At 48.1% G+C, this 20096-nt stretch overlaps 1 protein-coding gene across 1 annotated transcript in view; it reads right to left on the bottom strand.

Annotated features, from left to right (window-relative positions):
* Positions 1-1321: 1321 nt before the first annotated feature.
* Positions 1322-20096, bottom strand: part of LOC104514573 (glutamate receptor 3-like) — a gene marked incomplete at its 5' end in the record, with an annotated part of 79542 nt that continues 60767 nt past the window's right edge. Inside the window, 3 exon segments of the mRNA XM_010158302.1 lie at positions 1322-1567; positions 2158-2405; positions 4522-4636. Coding sequence (XP_010156604.1) covers positions 2160-2405; positions 4522-4636 — 361 coding nt within the window.

Raw genomic sequence — 20096 nt, 5'->3', positions numbered from 1 at the left:
CATGTGATTGACAATATGTTTAAAGGGTTGTTTTTTTTTTTTGTCTTTTGCCTTTTTTTTTTTTTTTTAAGATGAAGTTAAGTAGTTCCCAGGCAGAGGTTCAAGGCTGAATCGCTGCTGCTGCCTACGACGTCGGATGTGAGTAATAGCGAGCCCCTACCTGTAGCAGTGTCACTGGAGCGCGGGGTCCTCTTTACAGAGAGGGCAAGGACGGGAGCATCCCCTCACCAGCAGCCATGAAACAAGAGTTGGCAGGAGCTGATATAATATAACAGTACTAGCAGGAGTCATGTTAGATTGCTTAATATTACTCTGGAACTGCGGCTCTAATCTGAGTTACTATCCTCCTTCCTCACTTCCGTTTTGTAACGACCATTACTGAGAAGCGTTAGCTGCGCACAGTGCTAGTTGTGGGAGAACTGGGGTGAAGCGGAAGCAGGGCTGGGACAAACTAACCTGTGCTTCTCTTGCTTCATTGCTTGATATTAAACAGTGAATTAAAATGCAAATGCAGAGCAAGAAAAGAGATATATGGTCTGAACCTAAACAGCAAGTAGCTTTTCTTTTTCTTTGTTGTTTTTTAAAGCCACCCAATGTTATTTTAATAAAGCACCTGTAGGTATGCCTGATGATAGACAAAAAGAATAAGGAATGCACTATTTTCTGCCCGCACTTTAGCTATGTTGTCAAGAAATTAATTTACTGGTCTGGAAGCAACACATGAAGTTCCACAGATTACTTTCTTTTGGATTTACAGATTCACAATCATTGACCTTAACGGGTTCTAATGCAGAGATTCTTTTTCTTCAAGTGTTACAACTTTTACTGCTATACAGAATTGCTCAAATTAGCTGGAGATTTTAAAGTGGCTTGGGGGGGGAAAAAAAAAAATCACACCACCAGTAAGTAAATACTGAAAACATCTTGACATCAGCTCATACAAGCAGTGACAGGCCGGTCCATGTTGGCACGCAGCAGATTTCTGAGGCTTTGTGTCAGGAGGCGTTTCATAATTTGATACGATTGGGGTGGTTCATGAAACCGGCTGCGGTTTGCTTTCAGGACACAAGTTCGTTTTCTGTGCAGTGGTATCAAAGAATGGCTTTTGTTGCACTGATTTTTTTTTTACAAGGATTTTTTTCACATACTAATATCTTGTTACCAGTCCTTTCCTCGTTCTCTTTTCTCCTTTTCTTCTATTTTCATTTTCTTTTCTTTTTTCTTTTCTTTTTCTCTTTTCTCCTTTTCTCTTTTCTTTTTCTTTTCTTTTCTTTCTTTTCTCTTTTCTTTTCTTTTTTTTCTTTTTCTTCTATTCCCTTCCTTTTTCTTCTTTCAAGCAAAGCAAGAATATTTCGGTGATGGTTTGCATTGTTGTGAGTCTCAGAGTCTTCCATAAGGCACTGAAGGAAAAAAGATCAGTTTTTCCTATTAAAAGTACATTGCACCATCATCAACGCGTGTCATGCCTGACACCTCGGAGAGAGTACGACTGGCTCAGGTGGTCCGAATCCATGAAGTAGCCACATTCTCTGCTGCTTCTCCTCTTGCGTGCTGTCAGGGTGAGGATCTATAATAAAACCAAAAAGATTTAATCACTGCCCGGCAGCAAGGGGCAGGGAAGCTCAGCCTGGGGAGAGGCACAAGCTGTGGGCGATGGGCTAACCAGGTTTTTCCAGAGCGGTTTTTCAGGAATTCAACTCTACTTTTCAGGCTTTAGAAATCACAATTTCTAGTGTGAACTTTCTTGTTCTCTTGTAGATTTTTTTTTGAGGCTTCCTAAAAGCACTTACCTGACCTGATTATAGCTTAAAAGTAAAGGGGAAGAGGTCATTAGCAAGAGAGATGCAAATTCTGATTATAGTACTTTTTAAAGCAATTAACAAAATACTTTTATAGGTGCTGAACTAGCACAATGCTGGAGAGAGGAGTTACTCACTTCAGCATGAAGCCAGCTATCACTGTTTGCAATATAGGATGGTACCGAGCTTACTTCTGTGCACTTATACGCTAAGATGGCCACCTGATGATGTTTCCAAAGCCCTTTTGCAGCAGTCTGCTGATGCACGCCACAAAATACCACACACAGCTTAACAAAACCCCAAAACAACAGAAAGAAAGAAAACCCAGAGGGTTTTAGTTCCCGGCCCGTAGCCGTACCCCTAGATTTTCACACTTTCTGTGCCGTACACGTTGTAGCCTTCTCTGTACGTAGCGTAATTCTGGGTGTTGGTGGCGGGAGCGGGTTTGAAGTTCTGCGTGTTCTTGGTGAGTTTCATTCGCTTGGACTCTGCCCGCGACTTGTAGCAGAACTCGATCAGTGCCACCATCATGGCGAGCCCGAGGCCTCCGACAAGGATATAGAAAACCCCAGCCACATTGCTCAGGCTCAGAGCGCTCGTCTTGTCCTAAGAGAAACGAGCCACGCCGTTAGTTTTGCTGCGAGGAGTGGACAGACAGACACACAACAGGCTACTGTGCACTTAGTCCTAGCTGGAACAGCTACACTCATGGCGTTTAGTGTCCCACTCACGGATCGGGGCTGTCCCCCCCGGCCCCGGGCAGCCCAGGGCTGCGCAGCAGTGACTGCCCTGTCTCCCACCCTGCGGCGGGCAAAACCCCGGCCGGCTCTGAGGTGATGAGACTGTTAGGGCCGTTGACTTCCCCAGGCCCTCGGGGCCGGTCTGCGGCCGAGCATCTCTGGTGGCAAAGGCAGAGAAAGCTCGGATGGGGAAAGCAGTGGCTGTGTAAAACAGCAGGTTTTACAGGAGGCCATTATAGAAGTAGAAAAACCCAAACCACTACACGCTTCGTTGTGGCGAAGGTAGATAAAATTTTTGAGATGCTGCTAAACTTATCTGCCTCTTTTCAACAGTTGGCAAACAAAAAACACCCTAGGAAGGTGGTCAGTTACTATAAGGTCAAGCAGCAGAGCCCTAAGCTAAGGTAGCACCTTTGGTGACTGAGGGAGACTGAGTTACTGGATAAAACCAGTCACTGTAACACAAAAAATGATGGCTGGGGGTACTTTCCTTCAGTACATGTCAGATGGGGGAGAAGGCTTTCATTTTTAAAAACAGGATTCTGTAACGTTTTTAAATTAAATGGAGCTGCAACCCTTTTGCTGCTGCGTGGGCTGGCCGGCTGGGCACAGGGAGTGATGGTGGCAGGCATGGCTGTGCCCTGGGAAGACACCGGCTGCCGGAGCTGGTTTATGAGTGTCTCCAGGGACAGCAAAGCTTGCATGTGCTCAGAATAAAATACCATCTCCCTTGTAGGTGTCTACATTACACGAGCAGTTTGGCTAGATGCAGTTGTAGCAAACAGCCTGCCATTTAAACTAAAGATGTTACTCATTTACACTTCTTTTCAATTACAGTTTCCTTCTGCAGCTGCTGTGCAGTCAGATGTCCCATGATCCCAAATTTGTCTCATACAACAGCTGCAGGGCTGTGCCCTAAGCAACTTCCAGTCCAGCTGAAACCAATGAATTTTTTATTATTGCCTTCACTGGAACTTGAAATTGTCCTCCGACACTGAGAGGGGGACTTCCAAACTACAGTTTTCTGTTTGAATGATTATAGAGGGCATTTCCAAAGGCACCAGGGCACTTGACTGCAACTGATTTCAGCTGGAGCTGGATTTCTCCTCCTCTTGGTGCCTTTGAAAATGTTTACTCCAGCAAGCCCAGCACTTCTACAGTGTTTTTCTCCTCAACTGCTCTTTAAGCATTAAAACCCAAAAAATCCTCAATGTTTTCCTTTAGCTGAATGGTGTAAATAAGTATTTCCTGCAATTTAAGTGTGCAGCTACCGGGTTGATCCACCCGTCACCACAGTGGTGGGATCTCCACTGGGGTCTGCAGTGGTCCTGCACGAGGAGCTGGGGGTGACTGGCCCTGCAGCATGGTTGGCGTGGGACAGGGCAGTACAGCAGCAAAATGGTTCAAAGCAGAATAAAGAAGAGCATACAATATTTATGTAGGGAGTTACCAATAGTACATCTAGATTTTTTTTTTTTTAAATCAAATTTGAAAATGAATTGGGAAATAGGGCAGGGGAGGGCATATTTCATGGGTCTGTCCTGAAATTGTCCACCCTTAGCAAGCGTGTGACTGTTTCCCAAACTGACATGTAGAGAATCTAAGTCACAATTTTGAAACAAAAATGTGGGTTTTTTTCAGTAAAACTAAAGATAAGGAAAGATGCTGGCCTGAATAATACACATTGACTGTGCCGAAACTTGCAACTTTAAATGAAGATACCAGCTTGGGAGGCTTTGGGGGCTTCTCTTTCCATGTTTTTCTAGCAAAATACTCAAATAGTAAAACATACTTACAACTACAGTCTGTTACTGCATAAAAGAAAAATGCTGCCACGTTCAGAGACTTAATTATTTTTTTCTATTCTTTTCTTTCAACCTTCAAAATGTAAATATCAACTTTTGAAAGTCATTCTTTGTATAAACAAACAGTGGGTCAAAATGTGATTGCTAATCAGTACAAAAAGACCTTCAGCGACTGACCTTACTTCCGGAGTCCTTGGCTCCACATTCACCCTTATCGTACCACCATTTGTTTTTCAGCTTGTCTAAGATGCCTTGTTCACTGAGTTTCAATACTGCAAGGTTTACAGGAGTTCTTCACGTGGGAAATAACATAAATAACATTATATTATGTTATTTTATGTTATTCAATCTTTAAACTACTTTAAAACTATACAAAGCGATAAAGCAGGGTTCCTGGCCACAAAGTATTTACACTGCAGGCAACTGGATCATCCCCGTAAGTTAAGGCTAGAGCAACGCTACATTACCAGGTCCTGCCCATATCGCTTTGAGTAATCGGCACTCACTGTTAAATGAAGGCGGCAGAAACAAAGCAAGTCCAATTTCCCAGTTTGGTGCAGCCCCAGGCACTCACAGTAGCTTTACGGGTTACGGTGGGTTTGATCTAGCCGGACCCCTCGTATTGCACTAACAGACAGCAAGCCCCCAAACAAGCCGTTGTTCTTAGAGCATTTTATGGCTCCAGCCTCGCCCCCCGCAGCACCCCCACACCTGGGTGGGGGGCTGTGTGCACGTTTGCAAAGCAATAAGCTCCAGGGTGGCTGTCCTGGAGGGGGATTTTGCCAGCCGCCGCGGCTGTTTCTTTCCTGGTGGTGGTTTCTCCAGCTCCTGCCGCTGCCGGGGCCGTGCTCGGAGGAACCACGCGGGCGGCTGCTCTCCCCTGGAGCTGCTGCATCCCCAACTCCACTGGTACAGGGAACTGCAGCAGAAAATAAGCAAACGCAGACCTTTATGAAACAGATTAGTGAACATGGATACGCCGGCTGAAAGTGCCCAGGGTGGGAAACGTTGGCAGGATGAAGGGAGCTGCTGACTGCGGTGTTTCAAAGAGCCCGCAAGCCCGGGGGGACCTCAGCTCACCCGCCCCTTCTCTGTGGGAAGCCCTCAGTTCTGTTTTCTCATTTCCATTTCCTCTGTGTGCGATATCTTGGTGTTTTTCCTGCCCGTCTCCATGAGACAGGCTCCCTGCATGAGGGACATCTTCAGTTCCTGCTCCTGCCCGAAGAGCTTTGATGCCTGCTCCACGGCTGTGCAGGGCAGCTGGTGGGGAGGAAAGAGATGGGTCCTTATCCTCAGCGATGCTGTGTGCTTCACAAGGGATAACACCAGGCAGCACACGCACGGCTGCCCCGCAACACATCCCACTGTGGGTCCATCCACGCCTGCCGTCAGCAGAACAGATGCAGGAGCTCAGCCCACGTCTGCCCCGCTGCTGGCCTCGCTTCTCGCTCTCGCTGCTCCTGCCTTTCGCCCACCCCTGCCCAATGTGCATGACTCTGCAGAGTGGAAGATACTCGGGGGAAAGAGCAGCACAACCTATACAAAACACCTTCATTATAAGCTTAATTACACAGTGTCATTGAGGGAATGTCCACAGGCTGGGAGGGCTCACAGCCCTCGAGCAGCAGGAGCGGCTGAGCCCTGCCACGCGTGGGGCAGGTAGATATCGGAAGCAGTAGCTGGTGGAGAGGAGCTCTGTTCGTTCCCTCATCTGCCAAGAAGCTTCCTCCGAGATGGCTGTGAGACCTGTTGGTGGCTGATGCTGAGAATCGCTGCCCTCGGAGGTGCTACGTGCCCTTGGGAGGAGGCTGGGCCACGGAGCAGGGGGACAGGTTGTGCTTGGCTGAGCCCGGGCAGGTCGTGGGGTACCATGAGAAAAATGAGCACGTCCAAAAGCTCCTGAGCTGAACCACTGAACCAGTGCTGCACCGCTGTGACCTGGCATGGTGCCACCAAGGCCAGCCATGAGGGCAAAAGCGTGGGAAAGCCATCGAGGTGGGGAGAACCGCTGATCCCTGGTCCCAGCAGCGGTGACGCTGACACTGCCTGCGCTGGCAGAGCTTCCCAGTTGGCCAGGCAGAGGCAGCACCTCCTGGTCTGCGCAGGGCTCGGTTTGACACCAGCCAAGATTGTATTTTTGTAAAATGGCCATTTTTAAGCAGCAGCTGTAATCTAATTAAGGATCAATCAGGGAAGGCTGTATACGCTCAGCCAGACACAGCCGACGGCGGTGACAAGCCGCATGAGACAGAACATGTTTGCTGGCTCAGCTCTGGCAGCAGGCAAGGAGCCCCTCCACCATGAGCCGGTGGCATCGTCAAAAGCCAGCTGTACTGCAGCTATGTTTGCATCCACCTAAAGGTAGGGCTGTAAAATATCCATGGGATCGACGCACGTTCCACAGACACTGCAAATACCCGGGGTGCCACAGGTGACACTCCTGTCCCATAGGTTTGTGTCTATGGGGACCGGCCCGGCCGTGGCCAAGCCACCCCCGTGGACCCTCCTGGGCAGCCGTGTCGTGACAAGGGTCCCGTGACACCCGGGCAAATACGCTGCAATTATCCGTGCAGAATGGCATTGGAAGTCAGAGAAAGCCAAGTGCCTTTACCTACCCGCTACAAGCCCCAGCAGAAAGAACGGTGTGGATTATTGCTTAGAGAACAGTGCTCTCATTTTAAATTTCATTTAAAAACTATCCAATTTGGAGAGATTTTATGCCATACATCTCTCCGCTTTGAAAAGCATTGTGCAGCTGAGAATACACAAACAACAGGGAGAAGGTTATAAACACCTTTTCTCCTATCTGCATATTTTATTGTGCAAATTTCCCCCTCCCCCCAGTCCTATTCCAAACACTATTTTTAATTTGCATTCCGTTCTAAACCCCATATGGAGCACAGAGCATTTGCATAACGTCCAATACATTATAGATTAGCTTTCACAACATTATACAGTATTGGGAAATGAGGAGGCTTAACATGCTAATTAGGGTGCTTTATATTTTTTTAAAGCCAAGATTGCAGCTAATTGCACACACGCAACTGCCAAAAAAAGAAAAAAAAGTAGCAAACTAAAATTATCTTAACTAAACAGACGGGAATTAGCCTAAACTGGGGTTTTCACCATAGTTTGTCACAGCCCTGTTTGTCAGGTGGGGTACTGCAGTACCTCAGCCCGGGTAGGGAAGAGGCGATCTGCCCCATCCGTCTGTCCTGGCCCAAGGAGCAGAGCGGGGCGGCAGACAAGGGCCGAGGAGCCGCTGCACGCCTCAGGCCCACCGACCCTTTGCTGGCAGAACCGTTGCCGTGCTGGGTGCTGGGGGGGCTGTAAGCCATCCCGCCTGGCATGGGGCAGCCGGTACGAGATGGGCAGGTTGTGTCAGGGGGAGGAAAGTCTGATGTGAAGCAGTAGCTGGTGCTTGTCCTCCCCTTCCTTAGCCTGTCCTCCCTCCCCAGCACGCAGACGACCTGGGGGTTCGCCTGAGCTCCGCTACTTTGCTGACAGCACTGGGATGAGCAGCGCGTACCTGAGGGAAGAAGTCCTCTCAACCTGTTAGAAAAGGCACTCATTAGGGCTTCACAGATGGACCACAAAATACAGCTTGTTTGAGCAAAGTCCTAAGGAATGATTTGTCTGCTTCCAAGAAATGAATCCCGAGACCTCTTGATGCATGAGCTGCTCCCCAGTGCAGCAGGATCCAGGTGACCTGATGGGGGGAGAAGGCATGATGCCTCTGCAGCCCGGTCCAGCCCTTCACCCGCCGGGATGCAACGCAAGCTGGTGCGGGATGGGCTCCCAAATTCACGAGTTGTTAAACGCATTGAAAATTGAGCCTGGCTGCTGGTACGTTTTCCGATTGCTCATCTCTGAGTAGCTGTCTACCCTTGTTCAGTTTAACAGTCAGGCACAGTTTTGGCCAAGATTGTGATGGAGGTGCGGAAAGGCATGGCTGGATCGGGACATTTTTCTCTCCGAGCGCTCAGCAGTGCGCACTGAATGCAAATCCTCCGTACCATGCCTCGGCTTGCCCCAAAAATGCCCCTGCACAGCTCCAACAACGTGTCCACGCTGGCAAGTCGAAGGCTACCCAGTTGCAAAGCGTTTTGTTTGTTCTTACAGAGGGAAGCGCAGGGCTCTTCTGGGAGCGGGGGCTGTTGGCCGTAGGAGGAGGGTTTTCCATAGCTTGCCCTGGCACTGTTTGCTTGGGGAGGGGTTTAATTGCCTTAGCGGTGGAGGAACGGAGAGACTCACCCAGGTCCCGTGGGAAGGCTGTGTCCCAGTCACCCACCAGCCGGCTGCACTCCCCCCAAAACGGCTCAGAAGACCATTTGCTCAGTTTCTGGGTCTCTCTCAAAAGGCTTCCATTTTCTCATCTTTTTCCTGGGATAATTTTGTGCTTTCCAGCTGTTTTTTAATTAGGTTGCTGCTGTTGGGCCGTACAGGATATCCTATGAGGTCCTCAGCCCTTTCCCGGGTGGCTTCAGCTGTTTTTCCTCTGCCTTTAATTTATGTCGGGATTCTTTTTCATCTCCCCCCGCGTGGTTTCCAGCCTAGCTCTCTAGTAGTTTGGTTGCTTTTATCAAAGTAAAATGTTCAGAGGTTTGAGAGCTTGTGCTCTCTTGTTGTGTTCTGTGTGCCCAAGAAAAGGAGCTGAGGAAATTCGGACCGGGACATCAGCATTGCAGGTGTCGTAAGACATTCTTGTGCAGAAGCTTGAAGTATTTTTCTTCCTCACCATAACGGAAGGAATTTTTTTGTTTGCACCCTTGTGCTTTTCATCCAGGTGTAGTGGGTTTGGCTGAGCCAGGCTTAACCATGTGAGGCTGGATCTGCCGGGCAGGTTTAGCAAACCTCGCTAAGATATTTTTTGCTGGTATCTACAAATGATGGGAAGACTTGAGCCTAGAAAAATGGTACCAGGTGCCTGATACTGAACAGAATTGCCCCCAGTGGCAAATTAAGGCATTTGCTATGGCTGATTTATTTAAGGGAGGCATGACGTTAAGAAGCCCCGTGCCCATCTATTCTCACAGGCTTCACTCTGTCAGTCTGCTGCGAACATGATTTTACACCGGGGATAGAGGTGGATTTTCCTGCCGTTTCAGCTCCCACGAGTGGTTTCTCTGCTCCCCTGTTCGAAATGAAACATGGCACCATCCCAAAGGGAACCTCCCCTTCCCTTTGCCTTGTGGCCCCGGGGCTGCCTCCCTGCTGCATTCAGCCCCTCTTGGCTGGGGACACCAGCCCCAGAAGATCTGCTGCATCCCTGGGTGCTGGTGGCCCCAGGTGACAGGATGGAGAGAACTGATTTTTGAAAAATAATGTGCACTTATTCATCAAAATCTCACCCCTAAACTAGGTGCCCAGTTTAAAAATCCTGGCCACCTCTGCCTCCTAATTCAGGAATTGCTACAGCACTGCTTTGTCATGAAGCTGATCTTGCATGAAGTACAGTATCCCACGCTGATGTGTGGGATCATCCCTCAGAAGAAAGAGCTGCGATATGCTCTTTGTAGAGCATCTATTACACTTCTGTTTCATTATTATCTATTTTCCATCTACACCTTTAATGTGAAAAATAGGGAACACAATGCTGCAGAGCCCATCTGCTCTCTCTTACATCTCTTCGAGACACCCTCACCCCGTCTGAGGGACTCCTTGCCCTGCTTCCTCTCCCCACAGCACCAGTTTCAGGTTACTTGCGGTAATTTTTATCTCCATTGAGAAAACTGGTGGCATTATGATATTTTTCTGGCCAGGATGAGTTAAAAGTGAATTAATCATCAAAGAAATAGGTTTTTAAGAGTCCCAAAGTGAGAGGTGTAACTTCTGCCTCTCTCAAATTAGAAACTGTAACAGGTTTTAAAATTTGATTAATGACCTTTTAGGTTAATTTTCATGGTTTCACCTGCACCTATAAAAAGTAGATAACCCAAACCCCGTTATTTTTATCTAGGGCCATCAGTTTAGCTTCTACTGGCTTAGCAAAGAGACCCAGCGAGCTGCAGTCTCACAAACAGCTGCAGAAGCTGGCCAGGTGGCTCCTTTGGCAATCCGATTCCAGTTACTGGCCATCACGTTTGTGTGCCAGTGCTGCAAACAGGTCCCTGAATGAACTCCGACTGCGCAGAAGAGTCTGAGCAGCTTCTTGGAAAAGAACGTCCCGATCTTGCCAGGAAAGGGCTGTTTTCAAGGAATGAGTGATGGGATGCACTGATCCTCGTGGCTCTGTAGCCCAGTGTTTGGGCCGGTCACAGCAGGTGATGCAGAGAAGAGATGGTGACTGCTACGGGGTGAGATTTCATAGAATCATAGAATCATAGAATGGTTAGGGTTGGAAGGGACCTTAAAGATCATCTAGTTCCAACCCCCCTGCCATGGGCAGGGACACCTTCCACTAGACCAGGTTGCTCAAAGCCTCATCCAGCCTGGCCTTGGACACTTCCAGGGAGGGGGCATCCACAACATCTCTGGGCAACCTGTCCCAGTGCCTCACCACCCTCTCCATGAAGAATTTCTTCCTGACCTCTAATCTAAACCTCCCTGATTTCAATTTATACCCATTACCCCTTGTCCTGTCAAGATTTAGGAGCAAAAGTCACTTTGGGACTTGAAAATCTCACCCAATAACCCCCAGACTTTCGCCGGCTGTGTGTAACCGCTGTTTGAGTGGCATAAAGTCTCAGCAACACTGTAGTTATGTTTATTACTTGCAATCAATAAAGATTTAAGTGGTGATTGGAACAGCTTTGGATAATTCACATCCCATTCTAATCTCTAATGGATGTAATATAAATGTTATACCCAAAAATGATCATTGCCAAGGAGAGCAAATGAACGCGGCAGACAGCACACTGTTCCTCAAACCAGATGAACCATCGCCCAGAATTAATTTAGAATTTTTAGACACAACCTTTCAGAAAAAGGAGCTGCAAAGAAAAGGTGCAACAAGTAAAGGCTCTTCGAAGCACTAAGTAAAGGGCTTCCTTGGAGTTGTGCAGGATGGGGTGGGCAGTGCATGGGTTACACTGAGTCTCCCAGGCAATGGGGCTGCCCCAGGGCTGCCCAGGCACCTCTCACCACCTGGGTTTTACAAACTGCAGGTTCCTCCACCCATCACCAGCTGGTTCCTGATGTTCCGTGGAATATTTGGGGTACAGGGTACAGCGTGGCATTTTCTCAGCACTGTTTTTGCAGCATCTTGATGGTTCAAATGTAGCTTTTTTTGGTGGTAGAGCGTGAAGAAATCACTCATGAGCTTCAAGGAAGACCAGAATAGCATCAGCAGTGCGAGCTCCTCTATGCAAACATCGTTTCTCCACTCGTGCCCAGGGCTGAGGCTCAGGGTAGCAGAGAACAAGCTGCACAAGAGCTATCAGCACACCTCAGCCCAGGGAGGGATGCCGAGCTGGCTCAGGAGGATGCCAACTGCTGGGTAAGAACTCCAACTGCTGCAGCTCCGCTGCTCTTATGAACGGTCCCCTTGCAGGAGGGCTTGGTGACTTCTGCAGTGCTATGCAGGCCTCCCCGGCGGCACCGGGAGGGACGCATGCCATCTCACCCAGGGGCAGAGTTCATTCTGTGATAAGGCCAATGGCAACGTGGATCCTCCTCATAAAGTAGATGGATGCTGGCCCCAAATGTATGGTAAACATGGAGCCCTGTCCACTGCCAACAGGTTTGGCTAGAAGGGCAAAGACACGAGTTCCCGATGTGCTTAATACTGCCACCACCACAGAATCACAGAATCTTTTAGGTTGGAAAAGATCATTAAGATCACCAAATACAACTGTTAACATAACACTGCCAAGTCCACCACTAAACCGTGTCCCTGAGTGCCTCATCCACAGTCTTCTAAATCCCTCCAGGGATGGTGACTCCCCCACCTCCCTGGGCAGCCCCTTCCAATGCCTGACAGCTCTTTCCGTGAAGGCATTTTCCCTGATATCCAATCTAAACCTCCCCTGGTGCAACTCCAGACCATTTCCTCTTGTCCTATCGCTTGTCACTTGGCATAAGAGACCAACGCCCCCTTCTCTGCACCCTCCTTTCAGGGGGTTGCAGAGGGCGCTTATAAAGCGGTTTTTCACTTGTTTTACTTTTAATCCCTGTTATTTTTAACTAATCCCTTTAATTTAGGAAACTGACATATTTAGAGCACTCTCACTTCTACAGTAGGAATTTTTCTCTTGTTTCTTAGGACCAAAGCTGTCCTTGCTGGCTGGAGCATCCACGGGATTGCTGATGTCAGCACAACCCAACCAACAACGCTGTAACTTCAAAGGGTTTAGACATCGAATGTTTGGGTTTCTAAAATCCACCTCATAGTGTTAGAAGAAAATCAAGTGGATGAAGGCATAAAGAAACAAGCATGTTCTTAATTCAAAATGCTTTCTAATATTCTCTAGGGTAAAACTACTGAAAACAGGGGATTAATTGCTCCTGTTGGCATCACTGGCAAATCTCCACTAAGGTCACAGGAAGCAGAGTGTGAAGCTTGTTGCAGACCCCTGGGAAGTGTCACCCTTACGGTGCTCTGAGAGGTAAGTGTCTGATAGGGACAAGGAGCATGACCCTGAAAGACTGCCCCAGTGCTCTGCACCGGGATTTCAGCCCCACGCACCCAGCACCGCAGAGGAACCCCTCAAAGACACACATCCCCGAGCCGGCCTGCGCAGGGGCATGGCAGCATGGGGCAGCGACTCCTGCAGAAATCAAGCCCAGGCACTCTGCTTAATTTGACAGGATACCATAAAAATCTCACTAACAACCATCTTGGTATCATTAAAATACAAAGATAGAAACAATCCAGGAAGAGATACCAAATCCAGCATTATTCTCTAGACAGCATTGCTTGAGGTTAAAGACCCATCTAAATCAAATAAGGCACTTTATTCCCCCAAGCTCTATAAATCCCAGCCTGATCTGTAACTATTGAATGGACTTTTTGTCAGATCTTGTTACTGAAATAACTTCTGACTAGATACAAAACCTGCGGGTGAGTGCACCGTCCAAGTGCTCTGCTCTTTCCGAGATCAGATCTATCTGCCTGTCGTAATTCACCAACTTAGCAAGGTCTCTGTGCCCCAACTTCATGCACCCACATGTGAGGGATAGGGAAGATTTCATATGGAAATGGGCTCATCACTAAACCTCACGATGTTTGTTGCAAGACTAGAGTTACCTGGTATTTCAAGTGGCTTGAACAGAGCCCTGGAAATACGGGCATATAAACATATGATCACTCACTATTCCTATTTGTTACCTTCTGTCTCAAAAAGTGATCTATATCTCACATTGAATATTTAATATTCATGGAAAAAGCACCAGGCATTTTTTTAAGGAATGAACACTTGGTTGCTCTTTGCTACCATTTCACACCTGCACCATTTTTCCCCTGCCCTGTGTTACCAGCAGTTGCACACCTACAAGATTTAACATCTGAGGGATTGAAATGCTTTATGGATGGGCAGAAGAAGGGATAAAAGTGAAAGACATCCAGTTTGAAAAGACAAAGAGCTTTCAGAATTAGAAGATTAAAACTTGGCACCTCAAGCCTCATATATCCCCCCAGCCACCTAAGAAATACGCTGCACCCTGATGGCTGGGATAGTGGTCGGAGGTGTCAGACACAGCAATAAATCCCCCGGCAGAAGGATGTTCTTCCTCAACAGCAGAGCCAGAAGCAGATCCCAGTGCTCAAGGCATGGAGGCCCTGGGTGCCGGCGAGCAGCACCCGGGACTGTGGCTCCTTGGCTGCCAGCGCTGGCCGTGGGCTCATCCGTGGCCATCACTGAGAGCCGGCTGGGACCCTCCCTCAGGAGGTCACTGCACATTTTCCCTCTTTTGTGCCTCTTGGTGTTGGGGGGTGACAAAAGTTTTATCTACGAAATAGCACACAAGTAGTTTTAAAAATCTGTTTATGCTGTGATACGGCCAACAATATTACTGTGTTTTTCCATAAATTGTGTTCTTTTGGTCAGTTCCAGGTTTCTCGCCTTTTTTTTTTCAGACGCAGGTTGGAGCAACCACTGTATCACTGCGGAACCTGGGGGGACTTCCCTCGCAGTAACCAGGGATGCGTTTTAAATTCGGGTGTTTTAACTGACGCTGCAGTTGCTGCAAGGTGGAAGATGCAGAGAAGCACGATGCCACCGTAACACCTACGCACGCTCCGAACACCCGCACGGTGCCGCATGTGTTACCGGCTGAGGCTGCGCCTTGTTTGCGGAGGTTTTGCAGTTTTTGCAGAGTTTGCAGCCTGCGTTTGGCGGCAGCAACTGTCTGTAGGAAAGTGTATTTATGTGTTTCATAAATGTGGCTCAAACAAATTAAACTCTGTGCTAACAGGATCGTAATTTAACAGACGCGCCCCGTGCTAGTGCAGTCATACGCGCCTGTCGGGTTGGGAAATGCAAGCGGGAGCAAGTTCATCTACAGCACTGCCCGAGACTTGAGGTGCAGATGCGGCAAGGGGGTGAGAGGAAGAACCACCCGAACAGGGGGGCAGGACCAGGGAGGCTTAATGTCACGCTCAGACCTACAACATCCGAAACAGCAAGGCGGATCTTTCCTGTCACTGCCTGCATCCTTCCTAACCTGGATGGATATGAGCAAGAGACTCAACTTACCTTGCGTGCGGGCTATCCCCTCACCTCCTCTTGCCTTTAGACACATCCATTTTTCCCCCCGTCTTCCACGATTTGTTTTCCTCTCGGGATGGCCTCTTCTGCGACTCCTGCTCTCGGGCTCCTCAGCAGGCTGCGGGTAGGTGCTGCTTAGTCCAAAGGCTACACAAGACATTCAGAGAGCGGCTACGTCGCTGGTACAGAGCTAGAGGAGTCCGACCCATGACTGCAGTGCCGGCGAGCGCAGAGCAATCCACCAGAGCAGCCAAGCGCCTGCGTCCACCTGAGCTCAACGCTGAAAGGTCAGAATGACTTTGAAGAAGAAGAAGAAAGGCATTTACTGGTCCCTTTGTACATTAAGTGACAGCAGTTACCGTTGAAGGGGAAACCACCGAGCCCAGACCCCTAGGGAGATGTTCAAAGGAAGAGCTCTGCTCCCGCTGCTGGGAGCCCCACTTCCAGCTGCTGCTTTTCCTTTTTCCTTTTCCAGTGCCGAGGAGCTCTGCCTCAGCTTTTCCCATACTGATGCTTACAAAGCCGGATAAATGACTCACGCAAACAATTTATGGACATTAACTGTCAAGCACCACCGGAATGATCAAACTGAGTGCCTGAGTCCCAGGTCTTCCTCTCGGATTCCTTGCGGCCATGAAGGCAGGACGCAGTGCCACTGCACAAGCCCCGGCTCTGCCCTGGCGCACACTGCACAAACAGTGCAGTGCACTGTTTCCCTGCACGCTCAAGGCAGCAAAACCAGTCCCCACCAGGGTCATACAGGCAAAACGATCCGGTTCCCAATTTTTAGATGCCAGCCCTGACTCCACCAGCTCCTTCCCAGCCTGGGCAACCTGCTAGTCCCACATTCTTGCCAAGTCTTCTAGTTATGTTCCCAGGAAAATACCTGTGCACAGCAGCACAGACATTTCTTCATCCCAGCACAGGCTCTCTGTCCTCCTTGGAAATGCTGTGAGATGCTCCGATGAACTCCGGAAGCATTAAGACTTCATTATTGGCACAAAACATACACAATATTATTTCTTAATATGGGGTAAAGTAATAGCTGTCAATTAAACATATATTCTGATGGCTTCCTTTTAAAGTCTTATTTTGCTTTGTCACTAATTTGCAGAATGCAATAATTTCATAATACTTTCCTAGCTCTGAGCATAATACAGCTCTGCGCTACTATCACCGGCTCTGACCAGCCATTTTCTCTTTTTCCAGCTCATAACCCAGGCCTGTAGAATAGATGGCAAGTAAATTCATGCTGATGAACATTATTTCACACAAATAGGCCAAATAAATTGTGCTGCGTCTTTTGAAGATAGCCACTTCCCCAAATGTTCTCGTTAAAGCACGACACGTTTGGCAATGGTGCTCTTTAGATGTCAGGTATCATCTGAAATAATTCATAACACATTTCTTCTAAAAATATGCCACTTAAAAAAAATTATGCTGCAAATGCTAAGGGCTGCGCTGAAAGTGTATCAAAGCAAAACAGCTGAGAGAAACGGGGGAACAAATCCCATCTGCTAATGGCCACACTCACAGCTCGGAAGGGCTTGGGAACATGCTGCTTTACGGAGCGTGGCGCTGAGGGCAGAACTCAACTAGCACGCCGGAAAAGTAATCCTATGATTAAAAAGAAACAACTGAAAAATGAAGTAGTATTACAACGCATGTCATTTCACGGATGTACTCAAAAAGAAGTATCCGCCTAAAAAATAACACGCTAAAGAAATTAAGTCAAATAATTAGCAAGGAATCTTGGCACATGAATTTGGCGAGATGCTGCAGTCAATCTCCTTCTGTGTTGGTTGTCATTAAATGTTACCACGAAGGTATAAGAATACAAGAAATGTATCAACAGCAGAACTATAGAAATTTAGCTTAGCAGAAAATTGTTCCTATGCAACCGAATAATTAAGTTTCACTTAAGTCACTCAGCCTGCTACCGCCGTCTGCATCCCCTTTTGTCTACTTCTTGTTAAATTCCTATTCAGCCATCACTCAGCGCTGAGATGATAGGATTGTACAATAAACAAAATAATTAGTTTCCAAACTCATAATAGGCTGTAACATATTTCCCGGAATATGTTTTTTTTATAACTGCATTTTGCATCCTCTCACGACTGAGAACTCAGCTCACATGTATAGGAGAATTTGAAGAATTTTGCCATGAATCCAACAGATGAAGATAAATCCACGCACATTTAGGAGAGCTAAGTGAACAAATCCTGATGCACATACCAGAATGTCTGCACCAGCCAAGCCAGCCCACACGTACTGACATGCGTCACAGACAAAGTACGTAAGGATGGAGCACAGTCCCCTTCAGACTTCTCAGACAAGGACCACTACCGAAATGGGGTAACTCCCTTCGCCAGGGCAGCACCGACAGCCAAGGCAGCGCAGGGCAGACTGGCACCCTCTGTTCCACACCAGCGCTGGCATATACTGGGAGCACTGAAAACGAGACATACATCAGCCGAGGCCTTTACAAGGATCTCATCAAAACAGCACAATCTCTTTAGTCTTAAATTACAAGCGGACCCTAGGAGCAAGGGATGCTCACAGGACTAACCTTACGTGACCGAGCAGATTAAAACACCTGCAGAAAGTCAATTCCTTTTCTTTTTCCCGCTGTAAGACTCGAAACCCTTATGAAATTTGAAGTCACTGTTGAATTTTCCAAAGGTGATGAAGAGGTGAACTCACAACTCACCTCCAAGCACAGGCGAACCGCATGCTAAACCACAGGGAGGATGAGCATGGGAGGGCATGTCCTGGTGAGGAGGGTCCTGTGCGGTACACGGGTGGGCACTGGCGCAAGCAAACCGGCTGCACACTTACCTCTGCCTTTCAGCGCAAGCTAGAATATCAGACGGCACAGAGGAAAGCAGCTTAAGAAACTGGCACCATCAGTCTGCAAGGGCTCACCGCTACACGCAACCCGTTGGCAGTAGGTAGGAAGCGGCTGATACGCACTCGGGGCGGCGATTTCCCAAGCCTGGGTCTCTACTGGCTGAGCTGAGAGGGGCTCTGTCAGCTTAGTCGGTAGAGAGAGCTGCCCTGAGTGAGTAGTGGTCCCCGTGCCGCCCGGTGTGACGGGGTGCAAGGTTCTGCACCTGAGGCACCTGCGCCACCCCGTCCTCTCTGCCACCCCCCAGCCATCACCTCCTTTAAGGGAAAAGGGAAGAAACAACCGTTTTGAAGTGACTCCTCTGAAATGCTTTACAAATGAAGCCGTGTCCATGTAAACAATTAACCGGAGAGGTGGGATGACATAATGAGGCCAACTCAGGCTTCTGGTGGAAGGATGGAGAGGAAGAGGCTAGCGAGACTGTCAGGGCTGTAGCGCCCGGGGGGCTCAGCCACAGCTTGGTGTCAGCAGCCGCTGATGGGGGTGTGCTGCCGGGAAGGCATCTGCCTGTCTGCCGCAGCGCCGCGGCATCGCAGCCGGCAGCATTCGGTGCCTACAACGCGCTACCTCAAACGAAAAGCCACTTCATCACAAAAAAGCCCTTTGATTTACGGTATCTCTAGAAACAACCCCCTACCCCTATCCGCCTGCCCTAGCTTAGCCTTCTGCGGGATGTTCTCCCCCAGGGAGGAGCTCGCCGACCCGCGTTCTGCCGGCTGAGCCGTGCCCCCAGAGCCGACGTCTGCAGCTCCAACAAACAAGTAGTCTTTCATCACAGCGGGCTACGACAAACTGCAGAAAGACAGCGCTTTGTGATTTACGGATTAAACCAGCAAAACACGTGTCACCGTGTTTGCTCCCCTTCCCTCTTCACTGGGGGCTGATCCACTCTTTAACATTCACTGACCAGGGCCAATTGCTAACGGACGGTATTGCTCCTTGTGAAAGGCCTTTCTGCACAAGCAAAAGTAGAAGGACGGCCCTGCCCTAATTATGACCACTAAAAAATCCTTTCTAGCTTCCTTAGGGCTGAAAGCACTGGCTGGTTGGGTTTAATTCAATGAACTCGAAGCAACAAAGTTCGCTGAAGCTGATCTGTACAAAGAATTTTCGTTCATGGAGGTGGCACTGGACAATGCGGTGCTGGATCCCAGGAGAATATTAAACATTTTATATACTGGAAAGTGCAACATTATATAAAAACATTGCACGACAGATGGGCAGCAGAGCTGAAAAGCATAAAAACGCTCCCGCTTGTCTCGCTGCTGAGCAGTGCAGACCTCCGGTTACAGAACAGACCTGAATTCGAGAGCTTTTCCTTCCTTTATTATTACACAGTGGCTTTTGCTACCACCAGAGATGAGTAGCTGAGTAATTTCCTACGTAGTCAACTGTAAGCAACTCTTACTAATAGAATGCAGCAGTAATTTGCAGTAATTGTCCAAAACTGTGGTTTACTGAAAATACTGTTATTATTGATTTTGGACCAAAGCTGAAGCATTTTTATAAGAGAGATTAGGAGTTATTGTTCCTTAAGGAACTGGTTTTACTAGCTGTTGGAGAGTGTCACTATGAAAATTAATCTCAGTACTTTTCAATATAACAATGTATTTTAAATTCATTTTCTTGGTAATTCCTGTGACCAATAATATCCAGCCTACTCTAGCTACAGCTTCTCCTCACCAGGTTAAAGACTGCAGAACTGCCAGTTTTACAGGGCAAGGCTGGCAACATGAAAGCACACTAGTCAACTTCTGCAGTACACGAGCTCATTAAAGCAACTTTGGGAGCCTCGCTACCGTACAGGCTGCCTGAAAGGCTGGGGGAAGCCTCAGCTCGGCAGAAGGCATGGCCAGCTTTGCCATTGCTGTCACTGGAGCCAGGATCTGAATCCACATCTGCTTCAAAAGCACCGCAAACACAGAATACTGCTGCACAGGTGTGTGCAGAAGACCGGCCAGTGGTGTACAGAAGGTCACATTTGAGTATTATAGGCAAAACTCCCAAAACTTCTTAAGGTTCATTTCCATTTTAGTGCATTAATATACTTCCCCGTTGCAAGTAACCTCTCTCATGTTTCAGCTTTGCAAGCAAGCTCAAGCTGCTTACACACTGCTGCTACTGCTATTATTTTACCATTAATGGGTAACTACCATCTCTGCTTAACATTACGTCTTTGCTATGATCGTGGCTTGACC

This window comes from Eurypyga helias, unplaced genomic scaffold (genome assembly GCF_000690775.1).
Source record: "Eurypyga helias isolate BGI_N326 unplaced genomic scaffold, ASM69077v1 scaffold8819, whole genome shotgun sequence".
Lineage (NCBI taxonomy): Eukaryota > Metazoa > Chordata > Aves > Eurypygiformes > Eurypygidae > Eurypyga > Eurypyga helias.
The sequence above is the reverse complement of the archived record's forward strand: the minus strand, read 5'-3'. Positions and strand labels throughout refer to the sequence as shown.